This window comes from Hemiscyllium ocellatum, chromosome 5 (genome assembly GCF_020745735.1).
Source record: "Hemiscyllium ocellatum isolate sHemOce1 chromosome 5, sHemOce1.pat.X.cur, whole genome shotgun sequence".
Lineage (NCBI taxonomy): Eukaryota > Metazoa > Chordata > Chondrichthyes > Orectolobiformes > Hemiscylliidae > Hemiscyllium > Hemiscyllium ocellatum.
In genome coordinates, this window is record NC_083405.1 from 50779011 (window position 1) to 50800691 (window position 21681).

The window sequence follows — 21681 nt, forward strand, 5'->3', positions numbered from 1 at the left end:
CCAGTTGCATGAACTTCATTCAACCATGATTTTTTGATTCATGTTACGCATTTTGAGGTGTGGAATTTACTTTAATGAGTAAGACATGCAAGCCTTATCCCGGCCGGACCTTGAAAGTTTCAATAGGACATGATACAGCAGCTATAGGATAAGCAAGAAAAAACTGAATAATTGCCTTCAATATAGTAAAATAAAATTGAATTAGCATCATATAGAGGGCACATGCAAGCTAAGGGCATGAATACCAGTTTTTAAAAAAATAACTGATAACTGCTAAGGGCAAATTTAAAGTGGGATCTCTTAAAACAAGGGTTGAAAGACGTTTTTTTCTGTAGCCCTTTGGGGGAATATACCTTTAAGATGCTCAAGTATAAGAGGAGTTTATCTTGCTGCTTGTACATTCACTCAGTGAGTCTGTTAACAAGCAGCCAGTCAGACTTTTTATTTTATTTTAATGCATTCACTGTTTGTGGCCATTGCTGGCTGTGCCAACATTTATTGCCCATCCCTAATTGCCCTTGTGAAGGTGGTGATGAGGAGCCTTATTGAATGGTTGCAATCTGGTATGGTCTAGGTAAACCTGCAAAGCTGATGGGAAGAGAATTCCAGAATTTTGACCTAGCAACACTGAAGGAATGGCAATATATTTCCAAGCCATGATAATGAGTGGCTTAGAGAGAACTTGCAGGTGATGCTCCTATGTACTTGCTGCCCCTGTCTTTCTAGATGGTAGTTGTAATGTGCATTGAATACACTACCTAACGATCTTTGCAGTGCATCTTGTAGATGTACACACTACTGCTACTTACCATGGAAGGTGGTGGAGGAAGTGAATATTTGTGGAAATGGTGTCAGTCAGGATGGCAACTTTGTATTGGATGATGTCAAGTTTTTCAAAGTATTTTGAGCTGCATTCATCCAGGCAAGTGGAGAGCATTCCATCGCACTCCTTACTTATGCCCAGGACAGGCTTTAAGAAGTTAGGAAGTGAGTTCTCACTGTAGGATTCCAAGCCTCTAGCAGGCTTTTATAACCATAGAGTTTATATATTTAGTCTTGTTAACCCCCAGGATTTTCACCATGGTGGAATTCAGTGATGAAATTCTATTGAATGCTAAGGTATGGTGGCTAGATTCTCTCTTGTTGGAGATGGTCCTTGCCTTGCATTTGTATGATGTGAATGTAACTTGACACTTGTCCAGGATGTAACTTGACACTTGGATATTGTCCAGGTCTTGCTACATTGAACACCAACTGCATCGATTTCTGAAGAGTCATTAATGGCGCTGAACATTGTGCAACATCTCCACTTTGAACTTTATGATGGAAGCAAGGCCATTTATGAAACAGCTGAAGATGGTTGGTCCCTGACAAACAAAGGTGTCCTGGAGCTTGCTGACCTCCAATAGCCACAACAATTTTCCTATGTGGCAGGTTTGTCTCTAACCAACAAAGAATGTTCTCCTGATTTCTATTCACTCCAGTTTTGATGGGCTAAATAATGCCATATGCGGTCAAATGCAGCCTTTTGATGTGGGGGGTGGTCCTTTTCACCTGATCTCTAGAATTTAGCTATTTTGTTCATATTTGAATCAAGATTTTAATGTGGTCAAAAGCTAAGTAGCCTTGGTAGAACCCCTACTGAGCATCAAGTTGCAGGTTATTGCTAAGCAAGTGCTACTTAATAACACTGATGATGACACCTTCCCTCACTTTACTGATAATCAATAATCAACTGATGAGGCAGTAACTGGCTGGGAGAGATTTGTCCTACCATTGATGCAAGTCATTCCTGGGCAATTTTCCACATTGTCAGGTAGGTGCTATTGTTATTGCTATAGTGGAATGGCTTAGCTAGGAGCGCAGCAAGTTTGGATGTACCTCTTCAGTACTATTGCCAATATGTTGTCAGTTTGTAGTACGCAGTGCCTCTAACTGTTTTTGATATGATATGAAGTGAATTGAATTAGCTGAAAATTGTCATCTGTAATGCTAGGGACATCTGGAGAAGACCGAGATGGATTATCCACTCGGCAATTCTGGCTGAAAATAGGTGCAAGTGCCACAGCCTTATATTTTGCACTAATGTGCAGGGCTCCCCCATCATTAAGGATGGGGATGTTTGTGGAGGCTCCTCCTCCAGTGAGTTGTTTAATTGTCCACTACTATTCACTGGCTGGACTTCACAATTTAAAGCTGATCAGTTCATATGTGGAATTGTTTAGCTCCGTTGATCACTTGCTGCTTATACTGCCTGGCACACAATTGGTCCTGTTTTGTAGCTATATCGGGCCATGAGGTTGAAAATTGTGTTTGAGGACAATTCTGCTGCTGTTGATGGGTGCCTCATGAATACCCAGTCTTGCGTTGTGAGATATTTTTGAAGTCCTTCCAATATAGGACAGTGATAGTGCCATAGAATGCAATGGAGGGTATTCTTAATGTGAAGATGGGACTTTATCTCCACAAGGACTGTACAGTAGGCACTCTAACCACTGCTGTCATGATCAGGTTAATCTCTAACAGGCAGATTGGTGAGGGTGAGATCAAATATGCTTTTTCCCTTTATTGATTTGCAGAGCCACTATAGCTGCTATGCCCTTTAGAACTTGAAAAGCTCAGTCAATCGTGGTAATGGACATTAAAGCTCCCCATTTAGATTGTTGCATCCTTATCACCACGAGGTGGTCACATAAAGGAGTATTAATTCATTAGTCAAGGGGTGTGGAGGCAGCATATGATAACTATTGTCCATGCATGATCTGTGTGATGTGATGTAACAGGGTCTGGAGCCAATGTTGAGGACAACTAGGACAACTCCCTATGACTGTATACCACATTAGTATGTCAGTTAGCCAGTTAGACAATTATTTCTGTCATATAAGAGTAAAACGTTAGAGTATACTATATATGTAACTCTTAGGTAACTAACATAGTTAATAACTTCCAGACAGCTGTCTAAATGAGAACTTGACTCTCTGCGTTATATGCTATATGGGCAAACATGTTGTAAATCACATCTTGTAACAGGGGTCAATGTCAAAATGAACCAATCTAGTTTTCTTATGCACACGTGTCTTTAAAACTGCAGGAATCTTGAGACAAGAAACATTCACCAAGAACACTTTGTCAATAGTATGACATTTATAAAGTAATCTAAATGTTATGTTTATAGTCTCAAAATTTCTAAATGACGGACAGGCTACTTTGATCCAAATATAACTTTATTTGTTTATTTCTTTTGTAAATGAGGGTTCTAGTAACTGTCCAAATGAATATGAGGCACAATGTACTTTCATGCCAAATGAACAAACATTATTTCTTCAGGACTTGACTCAACTTTCACTGTGTATTTGGTTCAAATAACAAATTCAAATTCAAATTTAGGATACTCAGAACTGAATATATCTAGACCTTACCTTCCTGTGCAACTATTGTAATAACATTATTAGCTACTATAATAACACCTTTATATGCAAATATTAAAATCACAACTGCAAAGATATCTGCAAATAAAAAGCTAAAATCTCTTTAAATGAAAGCCTATGAAGCTGGTATCACTAGTCAAAAGACTGTCCATTGTTATTTCAGTATCAGCTCTAAAGGGAGATAGTTGCAACTTGACTAACCCTTAGTTAACAGCAAGAGTACTCTGATAGGTGTGAGAATTCAAAATTTCTGAGAAAACAGGAGGCTGGAAGAGCCCCACAAGAAATCCCAAACTTATTGATTTCTCTCTATAGAATAATACTGCTGGCAAAACTGGTGTTTATTGCACTTTACCCAATTGGCTCACGAAGCTGTTTCAGAGGGCACTTAAGAGTTAACCACATTGCTGTGGGTCTGGAGTGACATGGAGCCAAGACTGGGTAAGGATGGCAGCTTTCCTTCTCTAACAAGCATTAGTGAACCTGATGGTTTTTCCAAATAACAAATGTCAATGGTTACATGGTCAGCATTAGACTTGCTTTTAAAATTTCATATTTTGTTGGAATCAAATTACACCCTCTGTCATGTTGGGATTCATGTCCTAGGAGATAGTGAGGACTGCAGATGCTGCAGAGTCAACGTCGATAAAGTGCATGTCCCCAGAGTATTAGCCTGGCAGTAATGATTACCAGCTCAGTAGCAGTACCATGATTGCACTGCTTCCTATCTTGATTTGATTTGATTTATTATAGTTGCATGTACCTAAGTACATTGAAAAGTTTTGTTTTGTGAGTTGTACAGACAGATCGTAGCAAACAAGGACATACAGGTCATAGGGTGCTTAGACAGAGCAAGGCATACAGGTTACACTACACAGGAGGTGCACAGAGCAAGATCAGTGTGAGCAAAATCAATGTTATTTGAAGTTAGAGAGGTCCATTAAGCAATCTAATAACAGCAGTGTAGAAGCCGTTCTTGAACCTGTTAGTGCATCTGTTCAAGCTTCTGTATTTTCTGCCTGATGGAAGAGATTGGAAGAGAGCATCACCAGGGTGGAAGGGGTCTTTGATGATGTTTGCATCCTTTCCATGACAACGAGAAGTGTAAATGGAGTCCATGGATGGATTCCATGAAGGTCTGGGCTGTATACGTAACTTTCTGTAGCTTCTTATGGTCCTGGGCAGAGAAACCATACCAGGCCGTTCTGAACCTGAGCAGAATGCTTTCTCTGGTGCATCTGTAAAAATTGGTGACGGTTGCTATGGACATGCAGAATTTCTTAAGCCACCTGAGAAAGAAGAGATGTTGTTTAGCCTCCTTGACTGTCATATCTACATGGGAGGTCCAGGACAGATTGGCAGTTATCATCACTCCTAAGAACTTGGCTCTCTCGATCCTATCAACATCAGCTCCACTGATGTAGATAGGGGTCTATCCTCCTCCTATCATCTTGAATCAATGATCCGTTCTTATGTTTTGCCAACATTGAGAGAGAGATTCTTATCATTGCACCATGACACTAAGCAGTCAATCTCCTTCTGACTCGTTGTTGTTTGATATTCGGCCCACCATGGTAAACTTGTAGATGGCATTCATACATATTTTGGCTACACAGTTATGGGTGTACAGGGAGCTGATAACATATCCTTGGGGGATCCGGTATTGATGGTTGTCATGGAGGAGGTGCTGTTGTCTATCTTCTTTGATTGCAGTCTGTAGATCAGTAAGCTGAGGATCCAGTTACAGAAGGCAGAGCTGAGACCTTGGTCTCAGAGTTTTGAGATCAGTTTGGTAAGGATTGTGGTGTTGAAGGTGGAGTGTAGTCGATGAATTGGAGTCTGATGTAGGTATCCTCATTATCCAGATGTTCCTGGGATTAGTGCAGGGCTATAGATATGATGTCCGTTGTGGACCTGTTATATCAGTCGGCAAGTTGCGGGTGATTGAGGCAAGCTGGGACATTCGAGTTGATGTTGACCATGACAGGCCTCTCAAAACACTTCATGATTATGGAGTCAGAACCACTGGGTGGTAGTTGTTGAGGCACATTACATATGTTTTCTTTGGTACTGGGATGATGGTAGTGTTCTTGAAGTAGGTGGTGACTTCAGATTGTAGCAAGGAGAGGTTGAAGATAACAGTGAATACCTCCACCAGTTGGTCCACACAGGATCTAAGTACATGGCCAGGCACTCACTTTTGGCCCATCGCTTTCCTCAGCTTTACTCTCAGGAAGACCGATGTGACATCTGCAGCGGTGATTGGGGGAGAAAGTGCATCCGGGGCTGTCGGGCGGGTGACACAGTGCTGCTGGCATTCTGCTTGAACCAATCATAGAAAGCACTAAGCGTATCAGGGAGGGATGCACCTTTGTCCTCTGTTTTGCTCTGCTTCATTTTGTATCCTGTAATGTTGTGTAAACCTTGCCACAGGTAGCAGTTTGGGCCTCTAACTTGCTGTGTCTTGGCATTTCCTATGGTTTTGCAGATGGCATATTTGGATTTTCTGTACAGATTTGGGTTGTCCAATGTGAATGCCGCACCCTGATCTTCAGTAGGCAGTGGATTTCCCATTCATCCAAAGTTTCTGCTTGGAGAACACATAGATTGTCTTCTTTGGCACGCAGTCCTCTAAACTCTTGCTCATAAAGTCCATGACGCTGGTGGCTTACTCATCTCGGTTGTCCGCTGAATTCTTGAATATGGTCCATAGAGTCATAGAGAAGTACAGCACAGATTCAGATCCTTTGGTCCAACTTATCCATGACAACCAGATATCCCAACCCAATCTAGTCCCACTTGCCAGCACCTGGCCCATATCCCTCCAAACCCTTCCTATTCATTTTCCCATCCAAATGCCTTTTAAATGTTGCAATTGTACCAGCCTCCATCACTTCCTCTGGCAGCTCATTCCATACACATACCACCCTCTGTGTGAAAAACACGTCCCTTAGATCTCTTTTATATCTTTTCCCTCTCACCCTAAACCTATGCCCGCTCGTTCTGGACTCCCTGACCCCAGGGAAAAGACTTTGTCTATTAATCCTATCCATGCCCCTCATAATTTTGTAAACCTCTATAAGGACACCCCTCAGCCTCCGACATTCCAAGGAAAACAACCCCAACCTATTCAGCCTCTCCCCATTGGTTCAAATCCTGCAACCTGGAAACATCCTTGTAAATCTTTTCTGAACCCTTTCAAGTTCCACAACATCATTTCGATAGGAAGGAGACCAGAATTGCACTCGGTATTCCAACAGTGGCCTCATCAATGTCCTGTACAGCTGCAACATAACCTCCCAACTTCTGTACTCAATACTCTGACCAATAAAGGAAAGCGTACCAAATGCCTTCTTCACTGATTCCAGGCAGTCTTTATAAGTCTCTTCTATTCATTTCGACTTTTCATTTTTGTGTTTGCATTTTATCCAACAACGTTTTAAATTAGTAAAGTTAAACAATATTTGTCTAATAAACTAACCTTTTCTCCTGTTTTACAACTAAACTTTTAGTGTTGGTTACTTTTAAACTTGAACCCTCAAAAATCTGAAAGGAGCTAAATGAGCTATATAACTTTACAATACGCAGCCTTTTTATGTACAGGTGTGGAGTGGCCGTGAAAGTTATCATTGTTTGTCTCTCGATGAGATTCAGGAAACATATTCTTTCGGAATAATAGTCAACATAAGTGAGAAGTGGTGGGCAATGAGTGAGATGGACAGAGGGATTACTGTGAGAGGTGCAGTGAAATGAAGAGTGGTACTTATTTGGTTGAAGGGCCAGGATTCCTTCTGCATAGAGATTACTGAACTTGAAGTCAAGCACATTTCCAACTATTTGAGCTATTTGCACCATTGTAGGCAGCTTTCTTATAGAATGAATGGAAGGGAAGAATTAAGTGAGATGAAAGTGGGTGGTACAGCTCTTTGACCTGGAGCAGGTGGGCGAAAGGTGTGAAGGTGTCTCGAGTGAGTGAATGTGTTGCACAGAGGCAGGCAAGGTCAGTGGTGAGGGAGGTTAGAGTGGGTGAGAGCGGGCAAGGGAAGATATTGCAGGCAATATTGAGTGGCAGAGCAAGAGCCTTGGTGCTTATCATGGCACAGCAAAAAAAGTGATTGATTTTGCTTAATGGCATTGCTGGCCATTCCTCTGCACTGTGGAGATGGCACAGACCCATGTTGCAACCTCAGGACAAGTATCTGCTATTGCAGCTTCATCTGCCAGTACTCCAGGAAGATCCTTTCCTTTGCACTGCACCCCCACTCTCAACCAAGAACACCAGATACCTGTGATGAATTTTGTTGCCATCTTCCTTTTCTCCAACATCTGGAAATGTTTTTAACCGAGCTGGGCAGTTTCAGAATGCCAGTGCTTGACTGGGTGCACAATGGCCATTTAAAGATGGCTGGGACACAGGGATGCCGACCTTTTGCTGAATATCTGCTGAGTAGTCAGTTGTTCCAGGAATAGTGCACTCTGCTAAAATGGGACTGGAACCAAAAGTAAAAGATGCCTTAGGGGCAGGACAAAATAGTTAATGAGGCATATTAGAGTAACACATAATAAGAAATCACATTAGACCTCGTGACAAAAATCCCTCCAAAATGTTGGTTGTAACTCGCAAAACGTTAGCCAGTAAAAGATGATTCAGCCAATGAAGTCTTATTTTGATCGATTCTTTTGGAAGGTCAGTTTTGCGCAACACAATGGTCTATGAAAGCTTAAGGCAGAATTATAGGTGCCTGTGAGAAACTGTATTGCCGGCTTAAGTGCTTGTGGCTGAATACAGGTGGCGGGGAGAAGCAACGTAAAGAGTTACAGAAAATAAAATGTGTTAAAAACTGGAAAAAATATTAAAAAGTAGCATAATAGCAATTCTATGACTTGTACACAGCAGAAATTATGTATCAGTTTTGATAGTCCCTAGGAGAATTCAGTACAGCAAGGGTTCCCGTAATTTGTATTATTTTCCATAATGACTTCAAATTTCAGGTTGCCCAGGAACTGCTACATCCTTTTAAACTTAATTTGTGCTGCAACCCGCTGTATGCACCGTTCCTCAAACATTTCAGGCTCAGTGAAGCAGAAGAAAAGGTCATTACAATGTATTTTCTATTGTGATGAGACATTTCCTCAGGGTGTGTAGGGACATCGAATCTCGGAAAATCTACATTTTCTCCACAACAGCATGTTTCACTGCATTAAATCAAGCACTTTTTACATTATGGACAAATAGTCTCTGATGGCAAGTCAGTTTATAGCAGAAAGAATGGCTATAACTGCGAGTTACACAAATCAATCAGAACAGGGCAATTGAAATTTGAAGTTAAGTAGAATGCCACACTGCCAATCCATTGGTGTCTGACTAAGGCCTAAACCACATTGTTATTAACATGGCACGTTGCAGCTCGGCACCTTGCTATAACATGTCAGTAATGGCACTTGGCCATTCTGTCTCTGAGCTGACATTGTGAAAGCATCAATGACTTTGGCGAGGTTTTGCAGTATACAGAGTGAACCAGAGATTCTTGGAAACATCACCAACAAAAAACCTTTCCCTGGCTGTTTTCTGAGGCATCACCTGTTAAGAATCTCTTGGTAGGTTGATCAATACCTGGGAAAAATTAGCACAGCATGTTCTGTGCACACTCCATCAATTATACCTGAAAGGTGCCATGCGTCATACAGCCATCCCCTGATTTGAGGATGAGCGCAGCTCTTACCATCAGATAGTTTTTGATTGTTGCTCTATTAACAAACTGACCTGAGGACAAAGCATGGGATGTGTTTTGTATATCAGTTGGGACAATGAGGTCCCTACTCTGATTTTCAATTCAAATCTGAAATTGCTGGTGAAACTCAGCAGGTCTGGCAGCATCTGTGGGGAGAAAGCTGGTGAAGCATCTCTTGAAACATTAACTTTGCTTTAACAGATCTCTATTATTCACAGTTCTTGATTTTATTTTACTGATTTTCAATTGTTGGCTGGCTGTTTTTAATATGAGAAATGGTGCTAGACCTTGAAGTTAATGTGAACCAGACACTTGTTACCTAATTTGGGAACATAGTGACATAATGGTAATGTCACTGGACAAATCATCCAAAAACTCAGATGAATAGGGGGACATGTATCTGAATCCCTCCATTTCAGACGATAAAATTCAAAACTAATAAGAAGTCTGGGATAAAAAGCTAGCCTAATTGTAGACATGTAAGCATTTCCAATTGTCGTACAGACCCATCCGTTTCCTAATATCCGTTGGGGAAGGAAAGCTGCCATCCTTATCTGCTCTGTCCTGTGCATGAGTTCAGAGCCACATAAATGAGATTAATTCTTAACCACTCTCTAGACAACTAGGAATGGATAATAAATGTTGGCCTAGATCTGACTACATCTCATGAACAAACTTAAGAAAACCTTTAGCTTCTAAACATTGAATTGCAGTCTTATGAGATCCATGGTCTCACAACATCATTACTAACAGTTACATTAGTTTCCATTTGCTCTGTTTCTAATTTTCCTGTGCTATATCCAACCACCGGCCTTGGTTGGCAATTTTACATTCAGTAGGCCAGGTACACTAGCTTGCTCTCCCAGCATTCTGCCTGCCTGCCTACCTGCCCTCCTGAATAATAACCTCACTAACTTTGAAGCTTTAACTACCATGCCCAATCTATTTCCTTTTTGAGATCAGTTATTTCCTATACTTACATTTTAAACAGCAGCATAACTAACGTATAAGCTGAAGCAGCTTGAAGAATTAATAATAGCCTCCATCTTCAGCATTCCAGTTTAAAAGGTTCTTAAGTCAGCTGAAAAATCTTCATGAACCACCATGAGCAAGAAAGTCTCCTCCATCCAAATTGTCACAGAGTATTTTGGTGCATGTCCAATAGCAGCATACTATTCATCAGTTTGAAATATATTGTTCATGGTTGTCTCAAAAAAATATTTTCCCGGCTTGGGTATGGAATTTCTGACAGTGATGTCTATGAAAACATAGATCTGAAATACAGCCCGGATGCCTCATTAATTTTTTAAGCAAAGATCATCTAAAGACCTAGTTAAAAGCTTTCTGTCTTTTTATATGCATTAACTCTAGGAGTATAGAATATCCTTTGAAGTTTCCAGGATACATAGAGTCTTTAAACATAAATCAAAATGTTTCTTTACAATTTTGTGCCAAAGTATTTCTGGAAGGATGCGCAGTCTTAGCATCAGTCTCAATGTTCTCTGCCTAAGTGAAATGTAAGCTTCATTGTTTTTTCCAAAATTTGGTGGAGAAATCTTCAAAGGGATTTTGAGCTGTCTGTTTTGTGAAGTGGAATGTTTGCCATCAAATTTAGGCAAGTTTTCGTAATACTGGCTGGAAGAATTATTTTTGTTTTCCCTAGCTTGTACAAATGCTAGCTCGCAGTAATTAATAGATGCTGGAACAAAGAATGTAGAGTAGACCAAATGATTTGCCTCCAATTTGTTTTCAAAATAAAATAGTCTTGGTTATTGCAGTGCAGAGTTTCCGGACCTGAATGTTTCTCTTGGTCACTGTATTATCCTTGATGTCTAATTTTGTTCTCTGTGGAGCAGGGATATAGCTGTGCACATACGCATTTTGAATGAGAATATTTTGAAATAATTTAAATACATTTTCCTTTAATCCCTCATTTCAATCCTGGTATGCAACTTCAACTTTAGCCTTTCTGCTGATTTTATTGCTTGATTCTTATATTAAATTTGCAGAATTCTGCTGATAGAATTTCTATGTATCTGACAAGGGTATGGAATCTTGTAGCTTGCTGAAGGCAATGAGACAGTAGGATGTTAGATGCTCCTTGTTTTAAAAAATAATGAGGCATCCGAGCCATATTTCACATCTGTAATTCCATAGACATCTCTGTCAGCATTTCAATATTCAACCCAGAAAAAAATCTTATGAGGCAACTATGAACAATGCATTTCTAACAGATAACCAGTGACTGTTGCTTGTCTCTGCTGCTATTGAACATACACAAAAGTATTCATTGATAATGAGAATGGATACAAGTTTTGATGGCATATCTGTATTAGAGTCTGGGTTCAAAATGCAGATCAACAAAATATCAAGTGTGAAACCTTGGTTTTAAGTAATCAAGCCAGTCAATTGCATTTGTGACTTACATTTCCTCTGAATTAGCCTAGCAAGCTATTCCACTGTAAAAATAAAAGAAATGTACAACAAAATGAGATTAGAGTTTTTCAAGAAAGTCACGCATCGCCTTCATAGAGCTACTGAGAACCAATATCAAGGGCAGTCTTGTCAACGTTACTCTTTCTCAAAAACATCTCTTTTTAAACTTGACAATTTAAAAACAAATGTCATGCTCGGGATTTGGGGATCTACAATAAGATTAGCAATTATTGTCCATCCTCAATGACACTGGTGTGCTTTCTTGAACAACTGCTGCCCGTGTGCAATTTTGAAGTTATTCGTTTTGAAATGAAATCATTTACATGTGTTCACGTGTTCATAAACTGTCTGTTGCAGGTATTCGTGGAGGACAAGAGAATGGAGTGAATGTCGTGTTGACATGCTACTCAGCCAGCAAGACAGAAGACGTGGAAATCAAACCTCCCTCTGTGGGGGGGGGATTCAAACACGGGAATTCTACTGTGTGCAGGCTAATGAAAACCCAATATCTCATCAGAACAAACATAAGGAAAAGGAAGGTACGCGACCATGTTTGATTTGTAAAGTGATCCACTGTGATTGTCGCCAACAGGCTAGATTTAAATGTCAGTTTGATTTGCTGTGTTTTCCCATTTCAGCTAAGCTTTTCAAAATAAACAATCACATTTTTATGAGTGATATTAATTATATCAAATTCCTTGACCACCTTACATTTTTCCCCCAAGTTTGTGAATGACTAAGAATGAAACTCAAATTTGACAGAGCTTTATGAGCAGGAAAGGTTTTATTGTATTAAAGGATGATGCATACAGTTAACTTTCATTCTCTCGCTCCCTCTTTATTCCAAAAATCATGATAGTGATAGTCATATAGTCATGTAATATCCTTGTCACTGGCTAGAGTTATAAAGTCAGAGTCATGCAGCAAGGAAGCAGACCCTTCAGCCCAACTTATCCATGCTGATTAGGTTTCCTAAACTGAACTAGTCCCATTTGTCTGTGTTTGTCCCATTTCCCTCAAAATCTTTCCTATCCATGTACCCTGTCCAAGTTCTTTAACTCAATTACAAGTTTAGTTGACATAATGTGAGAGTAACAGTCCTTGACACCAAGGCTGCATTTGACTGTGCGACATCAAGGAGCCCTAGCAAAAATGGAATCAGTGGATTTGGGGACAAACCCTCCACTGGTTGGAGTCATACCTGGCATATTGGAAGATGGTCTGGTTGTTGGAGGTCAGTCAGCTCAGCTCCAGGACATCTTTGCAGCAATTCCTCAACATAGTGTCTAAAGCCCAACTAATCTCAGCATCTTCATCAATGAACTTCCCTCCATCATATGATCAGAAGTGCGGATGTTCTCTGTTATGGATCAGGTCAAGCTCCATCAAAATATATTAAGAAGGTAGCCTAGATCCTAACTTTTCTTATTTTAAAGACAGGTGTAAAGTGGATATTCCAGGTGTGAATTCCTTCTGTGGGAAGGAATTAGAATTAACATTTTGATTCATTGGTAACACTTCAAGTTGTTTTAGGAGCTTAATGATGATATTGTTATAACCAGCAGCTGGTCAAACCACTCGGCTTTAAGCAAAACTGAATTTATTGAGACACTACAGCTAAAACACGAACAAAAGAAAACAGAATCTAGAATAACTTAATTATTGGAAAACTCAACTAACCCAACACAGCAACTAACCTTAGGAGCTGTTCCAATTCCCATAACATCCCAGAAGCACACCCCTTGGCAAAAGGTAAATTTAAACATAGGACCTTACAAGCAGGAGAGATTTCAGAGAGAGAAGCCAGTCATGAATCATCATCATGGAACCTTTTTGCATTGCAGCAGCTTATCTGCTACCTCTAACCCAAACTAGAAAAAACCTGAATTGGGAAAACTGGTTACTTCCCTGCCATTGTTAAAGGTCTTTCCAGACATTTTGGTACCTCTGCCTTTATGACTGCTCTAAAAAAAAACCAAGGACAAATTAATCTTGTTAAACTGATAGCATCATCATGTTGCCAGTGATTGCATAATGTTCACCACCATTCACGAGTCTTCAGATACTGAACCAGTCTTTGTTCAAATGCAACAAGATCTGGAAAATATCCAGGCTTGTGCTGACAAGCGGCAAGTAGCATTTATGCCACATAAATGCTGGGCTATGACCATCACAAATAAGAGACATTTTAACCACCACACTTTGACTGAATCCCCTACTGACCATATCCTGGGGTTACCATTCACCAGAAACTCACCTGGACTTGCCACATAAACATTGTGGTTACAAAAGCAGGTCAGAGACTAGGAATACTGTGGTGAATAACTCACCTGTTGACACACCAAAGCCTGTCCATCATCTACAAGGAACAAGTCAGGAGTGTGATGGAATACTCTCCACTTGCCTGGATGTGTGCAGCAAAACACTGAAAAAGCTTGACATGATCCAGGACAAAGCAGCATGCTTGATTGACACTATATCCACTCTTTCCATCACCAATGTTCAGTCGCAAAAGTATCTACAAAATACGCTGCCGGAATTCACCAAAAATCTAAGGCAGTACCTTCCAAACTCACAATCACTTCCATGTGGAAGGACAAAGGCAGCAGATAATTGGGAATACCACCACCTCCAATTCCCCTCTAAACCAATCACCATCCTAACTTGGAAAAATTCCTTCATTGTCCCTGGAACAAAATCTTGGAAATCCCTCTCCATTGGCATTGTGGGTCAGCCCACTGGCGGACTACAGTGATTCAAAGAGACAGCTCACCACCACCTTCTCAAGGGCAACTAGCAATGGGCAATAAACGCTGGCCCACAAAAATGAAATTTTAAAATGAATCATTGTTTGGACTGCACCATAGCTGCAGCCTGGATCCAGGTTAATATCCACGCTGATTCGAATGGTGGCACAAAGCATTTGGTCAGTCAGAAAATAACTTAATGGATTCACTGTTTCCTGTGGAAATCCAAGTCATGTGGATGAGTGTTGGGGTCTACACTGAGAGTGTGATTTCTGGTGAGTGTTTTCTCCTGTCAATCCTCCAGCCACATGTCCCCAGTTGTTAATCCTCATTGTAGTAGCTTTCAACCATATGGGATGGCTTGTAGAAAGATAGACAGATGGTAGGTTGAGGAGGTCAATGAACAAGCACAGGCTTGGGTTGAGCTGATCTCTTTGAGTAGCTTTGTTGTTGCAGTTATCTTCCTGATTTTGGGAAGGAGGTGGATATTGCTGAGGACAGGGAACTAGGGGAAGTGAGTTGTTTGAAGAATATCTTTGAGAATGTTGAATTGTCGAGTGCTGTTGTGTTCTATCCCAGCGGATGTTAATAGCAGATAAGTCAGATTTCAATCAAATACCTGTCTTGATATATCACTTTTTTTTGGTTTTAACCAGGTGATAGTTTGCTAAAACATAAGTGTGGCGAAAGTGAGGTCTGCAGATGCTGGAGTATCAGAGCTGAAAATGTGTTGCTGGAAAAGCGCAGCGGGTCAGGCAGCATCCAAGGAACAGGAAATTCGACGTTTCGGGCATAAGCCCTACTGATGAAGGGCTTATGCCCGAAACGTCGAATTTCCTGTTCCTTAGATGCTGCCTGACCTAAAACATAAGTGTGCAAAGATGTGGGTTTTGCCTTAGTAGCAAAATAAAGTTTGTTATGAAGAAATGTAGATAAAGTAGAATAATCCAAGCTATCCAGTTATAATACAACTTCACAGGTTTTAATTACACTGTAGAAGTATAATCCCATTAATCCCAAAACACTCCATTATAAATTGAAAAGAAATGAAACAGTAGCCAAAATAGTACCCAAATTACCCCTGATCCAGTTCCCAAAACATTACTGATATAATACTCTCATCAGTATCCCAGTGTTTAAAACCTAGGTAAATTTAAGCCACTTGTGACTTAAATATTTAAACTGGAACTGTAAGAAGGAGCTATCACACAGTTGAACTTTAATGTCCTCAGTTTAAATAATCACTCTTGGTCTTTATCTTAAAACTTCTGAACTGAAACTAAAACTAACTTTTTAATCCAAAGTAATTGAATTCACTAAATCTATTATTCCCTTCTCAGGGTCTGATCAAATAAGTTTCTTCCTTGTCAAAAGCCTCCTTGGTATACACACAAGATATACTCTACATCTGGCTGGATCCACTGTGGGATCTACTATTCTATTCCCATGGTAACAAAGAATATTGGATGTGGCATGGTCCCAGCTGATGTTATTAATGGGAAAATAAAATCCCAGATTGAAATCTGGCTTTTTAGGTTTTTTTTGTTTTTAAAATGTGACCTCTCCATGAAATTTAGACACTCATGTTGCAGGTTTTGGTTTTAGCAATAAATAGGTTTGTTAGATAGAAGAAATATAGATAACATAGAATAAACCAAAATACTTACATGTTATGCATAATTAAAAAGATTGAAATGCATGATAAAAGAATAATCTTGTTAATCCCAAAAACATTCCTTTACAGATCCCAAAACACCCTTTACAGAACGCAAAAGCATTCCTTCACAGTCTTCTCACCAAATAATCTCCTTTCCGTCATCTCTACAAGTTCAATTTACATGTGACTTCAACTCTCAGTTTGATAAATCCGATAGCCAATTCGTGGAGCATTCATGTAACTGAGTTTAAACTGTTCAAGCATTCCTGGTTTGAAACTTGGAGAAACTGCTTCACACATCCATCTTCAGCTAAGAAACGTGCAGAATTGTTCAAAACTGAAACTAAAACTGAAAGGCTTCTCTCCAAACTGTAGTCATTTCTCCTAAATATTAAAAAAGGTCCAGAATCTTCCACCAGAAAGCCTAATTCACTTCACAGTATACTTTGTTTGCTTGTAAACTCTTCCAATGTGAGAAGAAAATTAGTTCTTGGAGGTCATCTCTCTCAAATTGTTTTAAAAGAAGTCATCATGGCTTACAAGTTATATTTAAAAGAAATACTTGCAAGTTAACTATTAACCCCTTCAGATGCACTGAAAACCCTACTTGTCACTAGTTCAACATTCAAAATTCCAAACTCAAATTTAAACAATATCAAAATATATATAAATTAGACACACTACAGGTGGTTCTGCTATAATGCACATTCCGTCAATGTGAATTGGCTGTAAGACAATTGATGAATAAGGGACGCTGTTTCAATAGCACAAACTTTTAAAGTGTGTGTTGGCTATAATATGATTGCATCGTCGACACTTTAAGTGCTATTTTATTGCATGATTTTCATATAGCACGGGGTTGCATAGGACCGCAACTAATGCGTAATAGCACAACTATCTCAACATCATAAATAATAGATAGATTGTAATTTTGAATTCTCACCTCATTTTCAGAGACCAGTTACTTTAGCCATCCCCCAGAGTTAGGCCGTATTTCCCTTGCATTTGATCCACATAAAGAACTGAGTCAATCAGGATCAGAGGAGAAAGTGAGGTCTGCAGATGCTGGAGTATCAGAGCTGAAAATGTGTTGCTGGAAAAGCGCAGCAGGTCAGGCTTCATCCAAGGAACAGGAAATTCGACGTTTCAGGCATAAGCCCTTCATCAGGAGCAGCCTGCTGGACACACTTTCCTCATTCCTGATGAAAGGCTTATGCCCGAAACGTCGATTCTCCTGTTCCTTGGATGCTGCCTGACCTGCTGCGCTTTTCCAGCAACACATTTTCAGCTCTCAATCAGGTTCAGGCCCATTAAGTTGCTTTAAGACAAAATGAAAAACCGTGGATGCTGATGATCTGAAACAAAAACTGAAATTGCTGGAGAGACTCAGCAGGTCGAACCACATCTGTGGGAAGGAATTAGAATTAACATTTTGAGTCATTGGTAACACTTCAAGTTGTTTTAGGAGCTCAATGATGATATTGTCATAACCAGCAGCAGTGGTGCTATGTGCTGCTTTGTTTAATTCCAGGCTGGTCCAGGGTTCAGGGTAACGTTTGCACTTTCACTGCCTCTGTAAGTATCTCCACTTGTTCTGGATTTGCCTCTACATTTTTTTCACCAGTCATGTGAAGGTGATGACTTGCTACCTCATAAACATTTACAGATGGGAAGTTTGTTGTTAATGCTCAGTGGTCTGCTCTGAGGTGGCATAAGATTCCCTAATATCTCCCTCTTAGGCGAGTAAATTTCAGGTTCTTTGTTGTCTGTTTCCATTTGGCACAACAATCACAATCTGATAAATCGGTCAGATGTTCTGTCTCATCTGGGTCACTGGAGGACTCCTACTGGTGAATTAAGGGCAGAACTGTCTCTTTGGAAAGATAACCATTAGGCATGAAAAGAATATTGTTGAATCTGACCACAATGATCTCTGTCTTCATCCAATATGTGTATTCGTAGGTGACTAATAGCTGGTCTATAGTCCAGAAAAAAGCTTATTCAAAAGTTATCCATCAAAATTTAACATGTGCAAAGGTAAGATGTTCTATTTGATTGCTTAGAATGCTCATGATCATGCATATATATGAAAATAAAAATTCTCTAGGGATTTTATTCTGTGAAAATGCATTTCTTTTCCCTTCATCACTCCCATGAAAAAAATGAAAGGCCACATCAAATTCTGCTAATTCTGCCAGGCATTGTTGACTCTATGACTGACACACATTGCAAATGGAGTTATACTGTGCAAATGAAACCATGCAAGCATTTGCATCAAAATGTAATTTCTGTCATTTTATCAAAGATGCCAGCCTATTTAAGTAAGTGGGTTAATAGCTTTGTTAAACTGCAACAAAGGAATCAAAAAGAAAGTTATTAAGGCTTTATTTGCTATTTTTCATACAATAGAATTTCAGGGCCATTGATTTTAATTTTTCAATTGAACAAACAGGGTAGAGGGCAATAAACTGCATTCATAGTGAATAATTTCTCTTGTTTTCAAATTCCAGATTGTTCAAAGCAATTGCTGCTTAAATTAGGCTTTGCATGAAAGGGATCTAGCACTGAAGTATTTGCAAAGTATTGTTTGTCTGTTATTTCAGAAAGTGTATCACGGAACCAGGGATGACCTAATGTTGCACCATTTTGATCAATCACTTTTTAAGTAGCAAGTGTGTAATTAAGACATTCTACAAGAAATTCATTTTACTTGAATTCATTCAAGCAATAAAGATCCAAGCATGACTGTTACTTCTGACATTATTTTCAAACAGTTGTATTACTCAGGAGGTTGAGTAACTCTGTTCCTGTGCCATCTGAACAGCAAGAAGGGTATTTTGTAATCTTAATAGATATGGTTAGAGATATTTTCAGTTGTGGTTTTTCGCAATTCTGATAAAGTTGTAATTCACAAGTATTCAAAGCTTGAATGACTGTCTCTCATAAGTATGATGATGGCCCTCTCACTCAGTGGATAGCACTGCTGCAAACCAACGCCAGAGACCTGGGTTTGATTCCAGCCTCGGACAATTGTCTGTGTGGTGTTTGCATATTCTCCCTGTGCTTGTGTAGGTTTCGTCTGGGTGCTCTGGTTTCATCCCACAGTCCAAAGATGTGCAGGTTAGATGGATTGGTCATGCTAAATTGACCATAGTGTCCAGGGATGTGTAAGATTGGGTGGTTTAGCCATGGGAAAGACAGAGTCAGGGTAGAGGCGTGAGTCTGGGTGGGATATTCTTTGGAGAGTCAGTGTGTACTTGTTGGGCTGAATGGCCTCTTTCTACCCTGTAGGAATTCTATGATGATTAAGAATAGAATTGTACATAGCTGCAGAGGTGCTGTGCTTACCCAAAGCTGCGTGGTTCCTGCTGCAGCTCTAGATATAAATTTGTTCATTGTGAAATCTGCATTGTGTATGATTTATTTATGTCATTTGCAGGTCACTTCTTCATAAAATGGATGTTGACAATATGCTGTAACGTAAAATGGATGTTGGTGAATTGGCATTCATTTTACATCTCTGCTGTTTGTTTTTGTTGAAGTTGGACCCATTTTAAGGCATCCCTCAAAATCAAGATTTACCGCTGTTTTAAATGCATTTTACTAAATATTTTTAAGCAGTTAGATGATTGACAAAGCGACACAGCATGCACTGTTCTCCCAATTTCCCCAAGTTACATTTGGACACTTCACTTTCCCTCTTAGTTCATCCTTGCACCCTTCATCCCCCTCCAGATCCCCCTCACCCTTCATCCCCCTCCAGATCCTCCTCACACATTCTCAGATTTTTCATGTTTCCAGTTCTCAACATTATTCTTCTCGGATTTGCTCACTGTTTCCCTTTCAATCCATCCAATTTATCATTCTTCACTGGTTCTCCATTTGTATGTCTTCATTGCTTTAATATAATGCTGCATTTCTTCAGTCTCCGTCTCCAAAGTTAGTGAAGTAGTCTTCTTTAATTCTATTCCATCCCCCAGTTCACAGCAGTTCACCCTTCCAATTCTTTGCTTACCTAAGCAGATTCCTATCAATAAATAAAAGTTGCAATCTTATAAAATGATAAGTGACATCTCACTCAACCCACTTAGCTGAAGTGCACTGATACCCTCAGCTGCTGATGTTTGCATATCTCCAGTACTTACACATAAAGTTTAAACTTCTGATTGCTGTTTTTACCATGCCTGGATTACTCCATTTTTCTTTCAACAGTAGAATCAGATATTCATAACCCTGGTTAGACTCCAATTGGACTACTGCAAGGAGACCTGGACACCACACCTCAGGAAGGATATATTGGCCTTTGGGGGAATATAGCACAGGTGTATAAGAATAATACCTGGACATCAGGGATTAAGTTATGAGGAGAGATTATACAAATTAGGCCTATTTTCTCTCGAACCTAGAATTTTAAGGGGTGACGGGAATCAAAGTCTTCAAGATGATAACAGGAAAAGAACAGATAGATAAATGTAAACAATTTACATTAGTTGTGTATTCTAGAACTGTATACATAGTCTAAAAACATTTAGGAACAGAACATTCGGGAGAGATGTTAGGATGTATTTCTGCACACATGAGGTGGTAGAGGCTTGGAATTCTCTTCCATAAATGTCAGTTAATGTTTGATCAGTTGTTTGTTCTAAATCTGAGAAATGTAACCTTTTGTTAAGCAAAAGTATCAAGATATATGGGCCAAAGGTAGGTATGTGGAGTTAGGCCACAGTTCAGCCATGTTCTTGTTGATTGGCAGAACAGGTTTAAAGGGATAAGTAGCCTACTCTTGTTCCTAGTTCCTATGGAAACTTGGTACCTTGAGACCTGTATCTGCCCCGCTTGTTACATGAATTTACTTATGAACTTTCATCGCAGACATAAAACCTGCTCAGGACTGTCATGCTATCCAAATCAGTTTGAGTATCAAAGCATCCCAAGACTAACAACAACCCCCCACCCCCAACAGTTTCAACCCCTCACTGTCTGGGGGTGAAGGACAAATGTCAACACTAAAAAGGTGATGTAGAAGTGGGTGAATACTGTAACAGAGGGTGAGGAACAGGGTAAACATTGTTGAATGGTGAAAGAGAAGGGTCTGTGACTATCAGTGAATTGTGGTTGTCCCGATTCAGAGGTTGGTAAAAACTCAGTTTGTTAATGGGCTGACTAGAAAATTTGTAGATAGATTACATAAATGGCATTATATGGACTATTGAATTAGTAAGTGATTCTGAAAATAATGCTGTTTTAGATATATTGTCAGAGAAGTTGGAATAATATTGATTTTTTAGGACAGTAGACCGCAAGAAATAGGTACAGGAATAGGCCCTTCAGCCCTTCAAACCTGATCTGTCATTCAATAGGATCATGTCTGATCCATCGTTCCACTTCCTGCCCTTGATTCCCCTATTTTGGAATATATTCGTGTTTCTCACCTACATCATCTTCTATGTTGCGTGATATTTTGGCCTCGGATTTTCACTTCAAAGGCAAAAAACAGATCCAAGACTGTTTCAGACTGCTCAGTCTCCCTCTCGGAGAAATGCCCTGAATGTTCTTGAAAATTGAAGCACTCTAAGCCCAGCCAAAATGGCACCTGAACTTCAAATCTGGAAGTCCCATCCACACATTTAAGGATGTTTTTCACTTACAGAAAGAAATTGCTCAAGATTGCAAAGTTTAGA

General features: G+C 39.7%; 1 protein-coding gene across 1 annotated transcript in view; it reads left to right on the forward strand.

Moving 5' to 3' along the window:
- LOC132815685 (thrombospondin type-1 domain-containing protein 7A-like) overlaps positions 1-21681 on the forward strand; it is a 398166-nt gene that overhangs the window by 213434 nt on the left and 163051 nt on the right. Inside the window, exon 4 of the mRNA XM_060824741.1 lies at positions 11954-12135. Coding sequence (XP_060680724.1) covers positions 11954-12135 — 182 coding nt within the window. The remainder of the gene's footprint in view (positions 1-11953; positions 12136-21681) is intronic.